The sequence below is a fragment of the Tursiops truncatus genome, chromosome 13, assembly GCF_011762595.2.
Source record: "Tursiops truncatus isolate mTurTru1 chromosome 13, mTurTru1.mat.Y, whole genome shotgun sequence".
NCBI classification, from domain to species: domain Eukaryota; kingdom Metazoa; phylum Chordata; class Mammalia; order Artiodactyla; family Delphinidae; genus Tursiops; species Tursiops truncatus.
Window position 1 is genome coordinate 12,783,916 of NC_047046.1, and position 17,344 is coordinate 12,801,259.

General features: G+C 39.7%; 1 protein-coding gene and 1 non-coding gene across 8 annotated transcripts in view; one reads left to right on the plus strand and one right to left on the minus strand.

Annotated features, from left to right (window-relative positions):
- MED13L (mediator complex subunit 13L) overlaps positions 1–17,344 on the plus strand; it is a 296,141-nt gene that overhangs the window by 252,634 nt on the left and 26,163 nt on the right. For 5 of the 7 annotated variants that reach the window (XM_033836938.2, XM_073790130.1, XM_073790132.1 and 2 more), the window contains 5 exons: positions 1,972–2,071; positions 7,077–7,297; positions 7,591–7,796; positions 12,045–12,982; positions 17,161–17,340. In XM_033836938.2, the coding sequence (XP_033692829.1) occupies positions 1,972–2,071; positions 7,077–7,297; positions 7,591–7,796; positions 12,045–12,982; positions 17,161–17,340 (1,645 nt within the window). The remainder of the gene's footprint in view (positions 1–1,971; positions 2,072–7,076; positions 7,298–7,590; positions 7,797–12,044; positions 12,983–17,160; positions 17,341–17,344) is intronic. The other 2 variants (XM_033836939.2, XM_073790131.1) reach the window with 1 other exon arrangement.
- LOC117307769 (U6 spliceosomal RNA) lies at positions 8,410–8,515 on the minus strand. The gene has a single exon (XR_004521647.1). It is a non-coding gene; the product is annotated as a U6 spliceosomal RNA (small nuclear RNA).

Consider the following 17,344-nt stretch of genomic DNA (forward strand, 5'->3'; position numbering starts at 1 on the left):
TACCCACAGACTTCAGGAGAAATAGCATATAAATAAAGTTAAAAATATACTGAGTCCTGTGAGGGCAGTAATTGACCTGAATCTAAAGATGCTACATGTTCAAGTGCAATATGACAGGCAAGCAGTATCTAAGTAAAGGCTTGAAGGTTAAGTAGGAATCAGATTTCTACAGCCCCTTCTCACTTTAAAATAAAATGTATCCGATTAACAGATATTGTACACCATTACTATTCTAAGTACTTAGAAGATGAGATAATAATGACCTCAAAGAACAAAATTGACTTGAAATGTGGAACGACTAGGTTAGGGGGAGGCAGGGGAGGAATGTTACTTTGAGCCTGGAAGGAGCCTTGGTTAAGCTACAAGAATGAACTAGCTGGGCTTTGGGGGACACTGTGCACATGGATCTGTTTTCTGAATGGAGGGTAAAGATTGGTGGGACTGGGAAGGTTTGTGGCCACTCTTAAGGCTTTAGACTTCAAACTGTGCTGGTAATGTGCCCTTCTGGAGGCTGCTGAGTGTGGAACTGACCTGGTAGAAGTGAGTGTCGTTTTCCATCAGTCCGATACACAGAAAGCAGGAGTACTATTTGGTAACTTGTTGGATTGAAACATGAGGACCGAAAATCGGGCAGTGGCTGCATGAAGGGAAAGGACATGGCAATGTGAAAAACTTTAGTAGAAGAAATGACACGTTTCCTTATTCTGTGACCCAGGCATTGGAGATCCTTTTTGAACTTGACTGTCTCCATTAAGCCATGCATTATCTAGGATTGGTTTTAACAAGGGCTAGTTCAGATGCTTTGGTGTGGGGACGGTGGGAAGAAAGTATGAAAAGTAAAGGAATCAAAGGGAAGTAGGAAGGGAGATGTAAGAAAAGAAAAGAAACAAACCGTAGAGTAGCCTGGTTTCTGTTCACAGCCACCATCCCTAGTGATTGCTGTGCTCTGAGCCATTGTCCTTACTCTCTGTATAAATTATGAATTACTATTGGACTAAATGAATAAATGTTTACTCTGTTGTTTGAATGTATTGTTAGTAATGTTAATATGCAAAGGAGATTGGACATTGTTTATCTAATTTTCATTTCTCTGAAATGATTGTTTCTACTTTGAGTTCTAGCCTGACATTTAATCAAGGGAACAGTTTACCTTAGAGTCATTTTACTAATTCAACTTATTAGTAACTGGAATTGAGAGACTGTTGTCCAAGTTTTCATCTCATAGGTTTTAAAGTTAGTTTTATATGTTTCAACTCTATGATATTGAATAAGTGTACATAAATAAAAGACCTTCTATTTGTGAGAATCTTTTTGCTTTATTTTATCTTGCCATCAGTTCATTTGAGTTCTTAAAGATAATCTTGCTTACTAAAGGACTTAATTTGTTTTGAATAACAAATCAGAGAAAAACCTTCTCTGTGCATTTCAATAATTTTGTGAGATAAGGTTATTTTTCATGAAGATGAACAGTAACTGTAGAAATAGGAATAGGAGATATGTATTTTTTTGTGGTGAAAGATAAAAGAATAATAGTTTGGGGAGGGCTTGAGGTCCTCCCTTTTAGCTGCCTGCTTCCAAACAGAAGGAAAACCAGACTGATAACCAATCACTACTTGGAGGCACCACCCTAATGTGATTACTGTGTCCCTGAAACTGCGTCTCTAATGACCTGGGTGGGAAGATTTGCTGAAGGTCTGCAAGCTCTGCTTTGATGGCACAGTCTGCTCTCACCAGATCCATGACAAGAAGACTCAGTCAGTCTGTTTCTCATACTTGACAAGCTTGTAACCATCTCTTCTGTGTCACTGTCTGCTGGTATTTCTAGAAGTTCACCTGATGAATGCTATGTAAGGAAGCATCTTTCCTTTATTTTAAAATATCAATAGGCGTACACTCTAAGGAATAGTGGACTCTCACCCTACTTACATACAAATGTGTTGCTCCGCTTTAATAATAATAATCTGTTCTTAGGCTGTGTCACCTGCACTACGCTCATCAAAAATGCCTACAGTTGGGACAGAAGACCGACCTCTTGGGAAGGATGGAAGAGCTGCTGTTCCTTACCCACCAAGTAAGAAAAGGAAACTAAGCTTCAGCTCACTGCTTATAATTTACATATTGTGTTTTCATACTCAGTGGTGCCTTGTCTGAGATTCCCCTCCTTCCCCTCCCCCCATTTTAACAGAATACTGGCAGTGAATTAAAACTTGTATAAATTGGTGTTCCTAAGGTGGCAGGCAGCTGAGAGACCCATTTAAATTTGAATTCCTTTTCCTTTTGTTTTCAAATTAACTTCTGTGGTTTAAAATGTGAAAAAAACATGTTTTAGGTTTATTTTTGCAATAGCCCTTTCCTAGTAGGATAAATGCTGCACAGTGGTTTTCAGAGCAATATTCCACTGCAAGAGCTTGTGTAAAATGTTTCAGTTTTCATAAATTTAATTCACACAAGGATAATGAATGTTTGTTTTCTGTGGTCCTTTTTCCAACAGTTACTGAAGTTTTTGTGTTTCCTTAAGAGATCAACTAGTTTTATTATGTATGTGGACAAAAAGAGAAACTGGCTTTTCTCTACTTATTCTTTACCCTAAGAAACATTCTACAAGAGAAAAGAAAGTCAGGATAGCTTATATGGATACTCTGAAGCTGAAACACAATTCCATTGCAAATCATTCTTTAATATCTTCTCATTAATTCAGCTGGTAATGAGAACAAATTGAGGGGAAAAACCACCATGTCATAGCGATGAGTCAAAAAGTTTTATGAACCTATAAATGTAGTGCTGATTTACTCAAATGTAGAAGTGTGAAGTATACAGAGATTGGATTTTGACAGCTTTAGTGGATCCATAGCTTTTTAAAATATGCAAAGCTTTCTCAAGCATGACATGTATGAAAATGAATGATGATAGCCAGCCAGTTGCTGTAGTTTTTTTTTAATTAAACATTTTTCTTTTTTTATTACTCTGCACTGCAGAATTTTACAAACATGAAACTCACAGATTAAAAGAAACATGATTAAAGTAGATTCATCTGGAATAGGGCAGATGAATGAATTTTTCCCTTGTATTTATTAACCAGTTGCTCCTGCTTTTTTTGACATTAAGTGATATGTAGCGATGTTAAATGTTAAAATGTCTGATAATTTGTCCAAGATTATTTACTCACAAACCATCCTGCTAGTAAGTGTCATTACCCAGTAAAGTATATGGTGTACTCTCTCTTCTTTCTCTCATTTTTATTCCAAAAGAAATTGTTTCAAAAAGAAGCTACTCAGAATTTTATGATAAAGTACAGGTTATAAAAATTAATGAATTTGAAATATAGCAAAAATATTGGCATGAGGAAAATACAGATAAACCAAGGTCAAGAGGATCTTATTAATGCCTCAAAGTATGTGTGTATAAGTGTGTGTGGGGGACACATACGTAGTATTTCCTCCCAAGACATGGCAATGGAAATAGCATGGCAAGAAACTATCATCTCTGCAGTAGCTTACTGTACATGGAAATGGAGAGACATATAATATGTAATGTCTAGAATAGCACCATCCAGCAGAAGTGCAAGGTAAGCCACAAAGGAGGGCCACATAAGTAATTTTAAATTTTCTAATAGTTACATTAAAAAAGTAAAAAGAATCATGTGAAATTAATTTTAATAATATATTTTAACTCAGTGTATCCAAAACATTGTCATTTTTATATGTAGTCAGCATAAAAATATTGAGATGTTTTACATTCCATTTTTGTACTAACTGTTTGGAATCTGGGGTATATTTTATATATGCAGCTCATCTCAGGTTGGATGGGGCCCATTTTGAATGCTCTGTAGTCATGTGGCTAGTGGATACTGTGTTGGACAGCATAGATCCATAATTATTCATTTGTGTATATAATAATGAAAGAAAGTGACACACAGTATCAGTGAGGTTTAGTTTAGTATCAAGTCTGTGTTAAGATAGTATTGTGTTATATTAATTAAAACAGAAGTGTTTTTCTTAGGTTTTATTGTTAACCAGTCACTTACGAATTTTTGTCTTTGAAAGCATGTCAGTTTTGAAGTATGGGTCTTTGAGGAGGCAAAATGAAAGAGTTGGACATTTTATTCTACAAGAACACTTACTGGGCTTCCCTGGTGGCGCAGTGGTTGAGAGTCCGCCTGCCGATGCAGGGGACACGGGTTCGTGCCGCGGTCCGGGAAGATCCCACATGCTGCGGAGCGGCTGGGTCCGTGAGCCATGGCCACTGAGCCTGCGCGTCCGGAGCCTGTGCTCCACAATGGGAGAGGCCACAACAGTGAGAGGCCCGTGTACCACAAAAAACAAACAAAAACACTATTTGTGAGGGACTCTGCTAGGTGCTCTGGGCTGGGAAGAATACTGAGAAATTAGTGATGATGCTTTTGTTGGAGGGCTTCAGTCTTGTGCATAAATACTTGATGTTCAGAATAGGAGATGGTTGGTGTCCTTAATGGTGAGCTCCTGCTGAAGGGCAGTGAATCTTGAGGATAGGTGGGTATAAGTAAGTGGAGCATTGTGGGAAAGACATGTCAACTCCAGTCCATCCTGGTAGCTGTTCCCCACACTCACTTTAGTCATTTTATGGGAAGAAAATTGAACAGGCAAGCCATGTATTTCTACTTTGGAGGACCAGAATGTTTCTCTGGGTTTCTATTTTCTTTCTGCCTTACCCACTTTGAGTCCAGTTCCCTGTTTTTCATCTCAAAACTTCTTTAGGTTGATTTCTTTTCAGAAATTCATTCCCTGTGACTGAACAGCATTTCCATCTTTTTCTAATCAAACCAAAATTGGGAGGAAGGACTAATTACCGCTGACTCTCATCACTTTTTGAGTGTTTAGATGTACCTATAGCAAAGTGTTTACTTCAGTGCATACTTTATCTCATTTAATGTGCACAAAAAAATGAGGGAAATATTATTCTCATTTTGTAGATGAGGAAATTGAAGCTAGAGAGGTTAAAAGTCTTCCTGAAGAATATCTGATAATAAGAATGGTGAAGACCACTTTTTAACGTGAATCTCTGGCAGGTGGAATCTCATTTCATCCATGCTTTTTGTGTATGTTCTCTTTTACCTTTGACAAAAATTACCAAGGTGGCTGAGGCTTTGAAAACTGAGATACATAACTGTGTTAGGTAACATCAAAGAAGTTGAGCAGCCCTGAATGGAAAATGCCTTTATTACATTTCTTAGGGAAGATTCTAAAAATTTAATAAAATAATTTGAGGATAAAATTTTGTACCACAGCCCAAATATTTAATAAATTAAGGAAAGGCTATGTTTAAGTTCACTGTCATTTTAACTCAAAGTGAATTTATATAGTTTCATATTTTCCAAATACTTTGTTAATTAAGATTTGTCATGTAATATGAGTTTGAAGATTTTATGAAGCAGACTTGTGGTTTAAAATACACCACTTACAAATTAATTTTATATTAAAATTGACCAGTAGCTGCTCTTTGGCTTGGGAAAAGGTATAGGGACTAAAAGTTAAAGATGATGAATGTATTTCAACTTTATATTTTGAATGTACTTCAACTTTATATTAAAGTCTTCAGCCTTGTTTTAAAAAAAATGTGTTGATCTGGTTGGTGCTACATCTGAAGAGCTGTTTTTCAGCCACAGAACTTATCAATTATATAGTCTGTCCAATGGTTCTATGATAGTTTCTGGCTTGGCTTGTATCCCTAATTCTGTGAATTGTTGTATGTTCTTAAGGGTAAAATACTGTCACAGCAAGGTGACTTGAAGATCAACTTGGGGGGTGTAGGTTTTCTTCTTCTTTTCTGTCTTTTAAAAATTTTTTTCCATAGCAGCAGCAGGTACCATTTTGTCTAATGAAATCTCATACAGAATTGTATTGTAGAAAATAAATAGAAGTGCAGCTTCTCTTAATGGAAGTGAAAGTTTAGATCTGAAACCTTGCCTGTTGGCCTTGTTCTCCCCTTGTTGGCCCCTGAGGCCAAGAGAGGGTAAATTATTCAGGATTATATAATTGTTTAACTAGGAAACATGGTAAAAATCGTCTAATGCAGAGGTTCTCACCTTTCTTCTGCTCCATATCATGGAGGCTTTCCCTTCCCCCCATAAACAAAGGAAAGAAAGCAAGCCTAATGAGAATCACACATCTAGTCAAGCCTTCCCTTTTAGATGATGGAACTGAGGCCCTGAGGGAGGAAGTGACCAGACCACAGCAGCGCTGTGCTGGGAGCTCGTGGGTTGGGGAACCCAGCCCACTGCAGCTTCTCTATACAGCTCTCCCTTAGACTCTAGCTCAGGTCAGAGCATGGTACAGCTATTCTTTATTAATTTCTGATTCAGAGCTGTAAGTCATATTAAGATCTGTCCAGTGGTTACTATTTACCTGTTTAAATATTGAAGTTGCTAGAAAGAGCAATGTAATTGGAAATTGGGACACCAGATATGATTCCAAATCACTGATTTGAACTTGTGGCTACAAATGTGTAAATAAATTTGCTGTACAGGACACCCCCTAGTGGCCAAATTTCACAACCGCAACTTGCATTTCATTGCATACACTCCTTAAGAATCAGTTCCTTAATGAGACACTATTAGTGATGATGGTTAACCTAATGTATATAACAATGATTTTTTTTTAAGGTTGAGAATCACTGATGTAAGTATTTCTTAAAAGGTACTTTTTTTCCCAGCTGATTTTCAATAATTGTCTTTTGGTTCTAGATAGGATTATTAACCCTGACTATGAAGTTTCATCTCCTTAGATTTTTCAGGGAATCAGCTGTTGGAAGAAAAAATGTATGTTATGTAGACTTTGTTCACATAATTAATGTGAAGCCAAATCATAAAGCATCAAGAGGATAGTGATAAAGTTGCAGCAAAGGATAATTTCCTGCTGATGGCCTTCTTCTTAGATACTTCCATTATTAATAGTCTATTATGTAACTGATATGACCATTCAGTCAGCATTATTTCTGATGCCAACTAGAGGGCCTGGCTATGAACTAGGTTGTTTTCTTTTTTTTAGAAGTCAGGCCTGTTACAAATTTTTTTTTCTTATTTTTTATCTTTATTTTTTTAGCAGTTGCAGACCTGCAAAGGATGTTCCCCACCCCTCCTTCTTTGGAACAGCACCCTGCATTTTCTCCTGTGATGAATTATAAAGATGGAATCAGTTCAGAGACAGTGACAGCGTTAGGCATGATGGAGAGCCCTATGGTCAGTATGGTTTCAACACAGCTTACTGAATTCAAAGTGGAAGTGGAAGACGGGTTAGGAAGTCCCAAGCCAGAGGAAATAAAGGTAATTGCCAATATATTAGTTATACAAAGACAGGGTGGTTTGAAAGCAGATTTTTATACAACTTCTTTAAAATAGTATTGTCTGTATGCCATGTATGCATAAGTTCCTAAGAGTTCTCTGATTTAGGTCATGAGGTAATTATAGTGTTTTGATTAAGTTAAAATTTTGGCTTTAGCATTTTTCTGTTGATCAGATAAAAGAGAAGTATTAAATTATAGTGATTTTTGTTGCTATTATGGTGTGTCCTAAAGTTGTTTACCAGCATTATCACCGGCCCCACTTTGTTGTCACAGGACTTTTCATATGTGCACAAAGTTCCAACTTTACAACCTTTTGTGGGATCCTCCATGTTTGCTCCACTGAAAATGTTGCCGAGCCAATGCCTGCTACCTCTGAAGATTCCTGATGCCTGTCTGTTTCGGCCTTCGTGGGCAATCCCTCCTAAAATTGAACAACTGCCCATGCCACCTGCAGCCACTTTCATTAGAGATGGCTACAAGTATGTGCTGGGATTGTGTCGAGTTATCTGCTGTATTTAATATGATTTTTTTTTAACATCTTTACTGGAGTATAATTGCTTTACAATGGTGTGTTAGTTTCTGCTTTATAACAAAGTGAATCAGCTATACATATACATATATCCCCATATCTCCACCCTGTTGTGTCTCCCTCCCACCCTCCCTATCCCACCCCTCTAGGTGGTCTCAAAGCACCTAGCTGATCTCCCTGTGCTATGCGGCTGCTTCCCACTAGCTATCTGTTTTACATTTGGTAGTGTATATATGTCCATATGTCCATGCCTCTCTGTCACTTCGTCCCAGCTTACCCTTCCCCCTCCCCGTGACCTCAAGTCCATTCTCTATGTCTGTGTCTTTATTCCTGTCCTGCCCCTGGGTTCTTCAGAACCTTTTTTTTTTTTTTTAGATTCCATATATATGTGTTAGCATACAGCATTTGTTTTTCGCTTTCTGACTTCCTTCACTCTATGACAGACTCTAGGTCCATCCACCTCACTGCAAATAACTCAATTTCGTTTCTTTTTATGCCTGAGTAATGTTCCATTGTATATATGTGCCACATCTTTTTTGTTTGTTTTTTTGTTTTGTTTTAATAGTTCTATAGTGATCTTCTTTTTTAAAATCTTATCCTTGCCCTGGGGCCATGCTAATCTTCTCTGTATCGTTCCAACTTTAGTATATGTGCTGCCGAAGCGAGCACTGTGCCACATCTTCTTTATCCATTCAGCTGTCGATGGACGCTTAGGTTGCTTCCTGATTTTTATCTTAACTAAATATTTACTTTAAATGATGACAGCATTTCATTTGAAACTTTCCTTTATTGGCCATTCATGTTTTTGTGCATATTATTTTCTGTTGAAAATATACGTTGAAAAATTTTCTAAACTAAATTTCATATACATGGAAAAATTAAGGTTATTTGTATAGAGAACCATGATGTTCATGGTCATTCAGTGTGAAATCAGTGTCTATCACAGAATCAAGCATTAGTTAGAGTGGGTAATATTTTTAGGGTGATGGTGGTAAGTACTTTGTTTTATATAATTTGATGATTTCAAATGTGTTTACTTAAGGCACTTTAAAATGAAGTATTCACATGATAATTTTTCTGTTACTGACACCATGTCATGTAAGAAAGTAGCAACAGAGTGGTGCTATGATACGGGGGAAGGAAAAGGAAGTGTTTATTGTAGCTTAGACATGTTTCATACTGTCACCAAAAAAGTTCTTACTGCAACAGTGTAGAATCAGTTTCCCCTTTGAGTGATAATTTCTTAATAAAATAATTTAAATTCCATAAAATAAAAAGCCACAAACTCAAATTTCTATCAGGACCAGGTAAGCAATATGTGGATGAAATGGGCTGGGCAAAGCAGAAGACTTGGCACTACTGATGCTCGGCGTCATTGAGAGAGGCAGTGGGAGCGAGCAGGGTCAATGATGAACTGTTGAGAGTACACCCCTTTTAAAGGGACTTTTTTTTTTTTTTTTTTTTTGCTATTCAAATACAGGGAATTGGAGACCTGGAATTAAATGTGTCAATGTATTTCCGTTTTAAAAATGCTGACAGTGCGAATTCCCTGGTGGTCCAGTGGTTAGGATTCGGTGCTTTCACTGCCTAGGGCACAGGTTCAATCCCTGGTCGGGAAACTAAGATCCTGCAAGCCATGCAGCAAGGCACACCCCCCCACCCCCCCGGCAAAAAAAAAGAAAAAGTGTTGACAGTTAATCCAGAGTTACATTCTAGGAGCTGAGAAAAATTTATGATCTAGGTCCAGTCTGTGGGCTACTTCTTTGTGACCTCATATAAATATCATCTTGATGAAATCAAGTTTAATTTTATAAACAGGCTTTATGCTTGTGTATATAAAGTCTGTATGGGAATGAAAAAGTGTGGCAGAGAAGTGGTTTAAAAGAACCTTAGACTTGGGGAAGTACAGCTATAGGGCTGTACAGTCATAGGGCTCAGATTCCTGCCTTTTTTGTTTAGTCTCTGTATGGCCTTAAATGACCGTTTTACTGGGTCTTCCCTTCTTTAAAATGGGGTTATCTTGCCCTACTTCCCACATAAGTTTTTTTCTGAGAACTCTGAGTATTTCCACAACCACCAGCAGTGTGAAAGCATGTGTTCAAAAGCACCCTGGATGGGAGGGCCTGGCTAGTTCTCTGCTGCTGTTCTCCAGTTGTGCCCTAGCTTATTTAATCTGAGACTGGTCCAGCACAGCTAGAGCGACTAGCACACCAGGAGTTAGCAGGCCATTTGCAAGTAGTGCAACAGCTTCCGAACCCATTCCACAGCTTAATCTCTTACACACACAAGCTTCTCAAACAGTGACATGCAACCCATTGCTGTATGATGGTTTCAATGACAAATAATTTAGATCATTGTTTAGATCTATCAAATCTATCATTTGCCACCCCAAAGATTCTTGGTATTCTAAACTGGTGCTGTTAATAGAACTGTCTCTGATGAAATAAGTGTTTGTATCTGCACCTTCCAGTGCGGCATCCACTACCCTTACGTTGTAGCTGTGCACCATTTGAAATGTGGCTAGTTGAGATCAAGACTGAATTTTTATTTAAGTTGATTTAAATTCATCACATGGGGGTAGTGACTACCTTACTTACTGGACAGGACAGTTCTAGGCTATGGGAAATCCTCCTACTGTGGCCTCCATCGCCCTGGACCCCCGCTTTATCACAGAGCACACCAGCACTCACTTGATGCCTGTCATACTTGCTATGAGCTAACTTTTCTTCCTCTTTTTCACTGTTGCGTATGCAGCCTCTAGCATGGGTTTGGTACTCAATTCATTTTTATTGAATGGGAAAAGTCAGGTTACTGTACAAGATAAACCATTTTTACTGCCTCGGGAGGAATTTTAATTATTTAGGTTTTCAGTTAATCGTCATAGTTCTTCTTGTGATCTGAACTGCATAACAATTTGGGGGTTTTGTTGAACAGAAAAATTTGAAAGGAGTCCAATTAGACTCATATTCCACACTTATTATTTTGGTCTCTGAGATAGCAATGATTGCTGATCGAGGTTTCTGGGCCATTTGTTCTCTGTACTACAAGATACCACTGTGCCTCAGATTTAACATTTCGTTGCAGTGACTGATTTGGATTTTCGGGTTGATAAGTTAGGCATAGCTGATTAAAAGTCATAAGAAAATGATTTGAAGAGCCATTACTTTATGACATTCTTCTTTCAAATTATAAGTGAATAAATACGTACTTTATTGGAGGAACATTAGTTTAAGCACAGTATTAACAGATTTCAGAAGAATTTTAAGTATTTAAAAAATCTATTTCTTTTGATACCTTCTAACTGGAAAGAATAATCCTGCGCTGTTTTACATGTTCATCTAAGAATATATATCAAGAAAATTTTATTACAATAATAAAATAGCAGAACATTGCAGACACTGTTTTGTTTTCCATGTGGCTCTTCCAAAAAGAAGTCGCTGCTTATGAGAAAATAGGTAGCACAGTGTGATCAGTCTCTGGGAGCTAAAAATAATTGTGCTATATAATGCATGACATATTGAAACATAAAAAATGAACGAATTGCCTACCACCCTCCAGAAATCTGTTAGAAGTTTGGAAACTGTGGTGCAATATCTATACTTCTGGGCAGCTACTTAACTAATACTAAGTCCTTTTAGCAGCATGTGTAGTATTTGTATTAATTGTAATATAGTACTGGCCAGTGGGTTTCCTAAAATAGAATTCCCTCATGGTCACTCATTACTATAAAAATGGCTAGCCTAGATAGGACTACATTTTGGAAATTAGAAAAATGTTAAATTTTCATGTGCATTTGATTATAACTACTTTAGAATCATATGTAGATTATAGCCTCAGAGAACAAGTACACTGGCAGAATTTCAATTTCAAAAAATGACAAAAATGTAATTGCAAATTAGATGGAAGTTTCATCCTATGGTCTTCTAGCTACTTTGGCATCTGAGCTCAAGTGTTAAAGTTCTATTTAGTAGTTATAGGTTTTCAAAACTACATTGCCCAAATCCAGCATCATGTTTTCTTGTAAAAGTAGTTACAGTTCCCTCAAAAGATTAAGATGAGGCTTAATAGAAAACTGAATAAACCAAGTGATAACGTGCATAAATAGGAAATGCACAGGCCAGGTTGGGGTGATTATGTGTGTATTCCAGCACCTGTGACCGGCCTCCCGTTCTCACTTGGTGCTGTCTCTTTGTTGCAGTAATGTGCCTAGTGTCGGGAGCCTAGCAGATCCAGATTATCTGAACACACCACAGATGAACACCCCGGTGACGCTGAACAGCGCTGCCCCAGCCAGCAACAGTGGAGCAGGAGTTTTGCCATCTCCAGCAACCCCTCGCTTCTCTGTCCCCACACCACGAACCCCCAGGACCCCAAGAACTCCCAGAGGAGGGGGCACTGCCAGTGGTCAAGGGTCTGTTAAATATGACAGCACCGATCAGGGGTCACCAGCCTCTACCCCCTCTACCACACGGCCTCTTAATTCTGTGGAGCCCGCCACCATGCAGCCAATTCCTGAAGCTCACAGTCTCTATGTGACTCTGATTCTTTCTGATTCCGTGATGAATATCTTTAAAGACAGAAACTTTGACAGCTGTTGCATCTGTGCCTGCAACATGAACATCAAAGGGGCGGATGTTGGGCTTTACATCCCCGATTCTTCCAATGAGGACCAGTACCGCTGTACCTGTGGGTTTAGTGCGATCATGAATCGCAAACTTGGTTACAATTCGGGACTCTTCCTGGAAGATGAGTTGGATATTTTTGGGAAGAATTCTGATATTGGTCAGGCTGCCGAAAGGCGCTTAATGATGTGTCAGACCACCTTCCTTCCGCAGATGGAAGGAGCCAGAAAATCCCAGGAGCCACCGATAAGCCTTCTCCTCCTCCTGCAGAATCAACATACACAACCTTTTGCTTCACTGAGTTTCCTGGACTACATTTCCTGTAACAATCGCCAAACTCTTCCCTGTGTGAGCTGGAGTTACGACCGGGTGCAAGCAGATAATAATGATTACTGGACGGAATGCTTTAATGCCTTGGAGCAGGGTCGGCAGTATGTGGATAATCCCACGGGTGGCAAAGTGGATGAAGCGCTGGTGAGAAGTGCCACTGTGCACTCTTGGCCTCATAGCAATGGTAGGTTTCCCAGAATACAAATTTGCTTTGAAAATTGTCTTGGTGTGATGACAACTTGCAAACTTTCTTTACTTTGTTATATATGACAAAATTTTAAATTTCATTTATTAAAAAATAGACATAACTAAAGTGAGAGCTATCTTGGTATCACCCTAAAGTTAAGAACGGGGAGATGTTTTATATTGAAACACATTTGGAGAAGAGTAATTATTTTGTGGAAAAAAAGTTGTCTAGATTATACAAACTGATAATTTGCATACCCTTTCATGTTTAAGTCTATGTATTCTTCTGGGTCGAGTTTCCATGATACTTCTTCCAGGAAGCCTTCTATCCATTTACCAGAGTATTTTCTCTTTCCTCTGATTTCCCAGCATTTTGTGTCTCTGGTAACAATGATCACATTTTACTTTGCATTGTGGTTACTGGGGCACGTCACTGTCTTAAAAACTCCAGTTGATAGGGCTTCCCTGGTGGCGCGGTGGTTGAGAGTCCGCCTGCCGATGCAGGGGACACGGGTTCGTGCCCCAGTCCGGGAGGATCCCACATGCCGCGGAGCGGCTGGGCCCGTGAGCCATGGCCGCTGAGCCTGCGCGTCCGGAGCCTGTGCTCCGCAATGGGAGAGGCCACAACAGTGAGAGGCCCGCGTACCAGAAAAAAAAAAAAAAAAAAAAAAAAAACTCCAGTTGATAAACGTCTTTGGAGTTGGGCTGTAAGAGTGCTGAGCAGCCTTGCTGTTCCCTTTCCTTATTGATTCACTATCTATGCTATAATGTGTCCTGAAGGGATACAATGGTGAATGAAAGGGACAAGGTACCTGCCCTCAGGGACTTTCTAATCTATTTTGGAAAATGGATAAGCCTTCTCCTCCATCCTCCAATTAAATAATATGCTTATTTATTTAATTATTCGAATCAAATAAATAAATAAGCATATTATTACAAACCATTATAAGTGATGAAAGCACGGTATGTCAGGGGACACTTCCTTGAAGAAGCAGTAACATTTGAGATCCCAACGATGAGTACAGGTTAACTGGGTGACGAGGGAGGGGGCGGGGAGCCGTGTCCCAGGCAGAGGAGGGGCGAGTGCAATGGCCCAGCGTTATGTAGAGCGTGGGGCCTTCAGAGAACTCAGAGAAGCCTAGAGACCAGCAGCGCTAGCTTGTCAAGAGCCTTTTGAGACATGCTGGGCACTGGGTCTTCATCCGAAGAGTCTCAAGTCAATGGTGGGTTTTACGAAGAGACATTGACATCAGATTTGTATAGTTAGGAAAAAATCTACTCTATAAGGTGGACTGTGGATTAGAAAATGGCGAGAATGGATTTGAGGAGACTGAGAAGTTCCTGCAGTAGATGAAATAAGAAACAGTAGCTTGGCTCTGTGTCCTAACAAAGGAGATGGAAAAGAAGTGGAAACAGTCAAGAGATGTTTGGGAAGTATTATTGCAGGACTTGGAAATGGGTTGGATTTGGGATCAGGGAGAGTGAGATATTAAGGAAGACACCCAGGTTTTTGACATGTATACCTGGACGGACAGTGGTGTCGTTCAAAGACAAGTGTACTGGGAGCTTCCCTGGTGACACATTGGTTAAGAGTCTGCCTGCCAATGCAGGGGACACTGGTTCGATCCCTGGTCCGGGAAGATCCCACATGCCGTGGAGCAACTAGGCCCATGCACCGCAACTGCTGAGCCTGTGCTCTAGAGCCCGCGAGCCTAGAGCCTGTGCCCCGCAACAAGAGAAGCCACCACAATGAGAAGCCCGCGCACCGCACCGAAGGGTAGACCCTGCTTGCCACACCTAGAGAAAGCCCGCACACAGCAACAAAGACCCAACACAGCCAAAAATAAATAAAATTATTTTAAAAAGATGAGTGTACTGGAGGAATATCAGGTCTGGGGAGAAAGGTCATAAATTGAGTTTTGGAAGTTTTAAAGATTTCTCTTGAGATATCCAGGTAGAGGTGTCAAGTAGACACTTGGGACTTCATGACCTGGAGCGCAGGGGAAAGGGAGTATATGGCACGTAGATGATAACTCAAGTCAGGGGCTCGGAGGAGGAGGAGAGCTCACTGGGGAGGAGGACTGTATGGAAAGAGCGGAAGGCCTGGGACAGAGCTTTACTGAGTTCTGCCATGTAACCAAGTTTCATGAACGAGAGTGTGGTCAACAGGCATTCAGATTCAGCCAGGCTTTTAAGATAAGGATTAAACCAGTCTTTTGACCATGGTAAGAGCTGTTTCTGTAGACAGGTGGGAGCAGAGGCCAAGCTGGAGGAGTCTATGTGTGAAAGAAACATGGACCCTGCTTCAGAATAGTCGTCAGTCTTGCAGGGGAGAAGGTTAGATAAGCAAGGAGACTTCTTGGAGGTGGAGACTCCTGAGGAAGTATTTCAAGGGTTATACTCATTTTTATAACTGCTTAGGTTTAAGTAGAGTACCTTATACTTAGCAGGCCTTTAATTAATGTCTGCTGCATGAATTTATGAATTAAAGTCTTGCCCCTAAAGAATTGTGGGTGATTATCTTAGGTGGCTTCTTTTACTAGACAGTGGCCTTCAGGTAGAAAAGCAGTCTGTGTGGGTGGATCAGTAGTGGCATCTTTGGATATGAAGAATAGCACATTTTTTTGTAGGCGAGATGTGGGTTCCAAATTCAGATGCTTAAAACTACCAGACAGATAATGTAAATGAATGATGTGAAGGTCCAGGTTTGCAAAAGGCAATGACCTAAATTGTGTCGTTTCGCAACATACTTTCTATTTTGTATGCACAGGAATAGAGTTCACAAAGAATTACTTCTACTTTTATTTTTCTCTAACCTGTGGTTCTCTTGGTGTGTCATTTTCCTACTTCTGTTAGAGCCATGGGTACAAGAGGTACTTTACTTTTTCCTTTCCTATAAGAAGAAAAGAAGCACAGGCTTGAAGATCAAGGTGATAAATGCTGCTTCAGTCTCAGGCCAGCTGGGGTGGGGGGAGGCGCGGGGGGAGCGTCAAGAACTGTCTGAAGGGGACAGCTACTCCTTGGCTCCAAGTGGTGGTCATCCAGGAATATGATGGCCTCAGCCCCAGGGCTGTCAGGCAGTTTTCCAGTTTTTCAAGAGAAGCTGGAAATCCAGATTTGCATATGAAATTTCCTGAGAAATTCGTTCCAGATTGAAAAACAAAAACTCTGTGCCATCAAGTTGCAGCCTGTGTTTGATGTGGGGACACATCTAAAAATGTCTTAAGACCCCCTTAAGCACCCTGTGGTTCAGATTTAGTTGGTAAATAAACCACAGATTTCCATCCATGCCACTTTCCTAATCAGCTGGAAAAGCAAGAGGAATGAAAGGTCTTTAGGAACCCAGCTGTGCAGATTCATAGCTGACCATCTCCAGCTTAAGTAGTTCTTTCTTCAGATCTTTTTGAGAATTTGACGAGCATTATGGACCTTCTCCCTTGGGGTAAAATACACCTGTGCTCATGCATGCATATGCAGTTTGGGGTGGAGTTTCAGAGGTTTTTCAAATTCTAGGTTAAGAAACCCTCTTGCAGGAAGAACATGTTCTGAAACCATGAATCTCCTACCGTCCTCTCTGTACAGATGAATTTCAGGCCTGTCAATGCCTCTGCCCTGTTTTCACGTGCCTCTGCCTGTGTAGAAGGTCATCTTTCTCTTTATGCATTTTGTATTTTGTGAAAATATTTTCATTAAGAGCAGTTTTTAAAGTTTTTAAAAGCTTCAAGTTCCTTTTTCCCACTCATCATATAATCAAAACATGGATTTTTGTAAATAAAAGTAATTAAGAAACTAAAAGTAAGAAACAATAATTAAGAAATTTTTGCCACTCTCTTTTCTTAAGAACAACCTTGGAAACAAGTCTGTATGATTTTTAAAAGTCAGGCCTATCTACCTTTCCACTTTTAGGCAGTCCTGTAGTTAACCTCTTTTATATAGAGTAAACTATTTTCCCTTTTATTATTTCCAATAATAAATGATAAACTATCTTCTACTTTAGAAGATTGTCTTTCCTCTTGACTCCTAAGTCGGGTATTTTAGAATCTACTGTAAGTAGACCCTGCTGCCAGTGATGTCTCTGTCGTGGAGTATAACTGAGGTCCACAATGATGGCAAGAAGAGGAGTGTGCCAGCCCCCCTTTATGATTTCCCTTCCTTTTCATTTCATTTCTCTTCCAGTGCTGGACATCAGCATGCTCTCCTCCCAAGATGTGGTCCGTATGCTGTTGTCCCTGCAGCCCTTTCTCCAAGACGCCATCCAGAAGAAGCGCACGGGCAGGACCTGGGAGAATATCCAGCACGTGCAGGGACCACTCACCTGGCAGCAGTTCCACAAAATGGCAGGACGGGGAACCTACGGTAG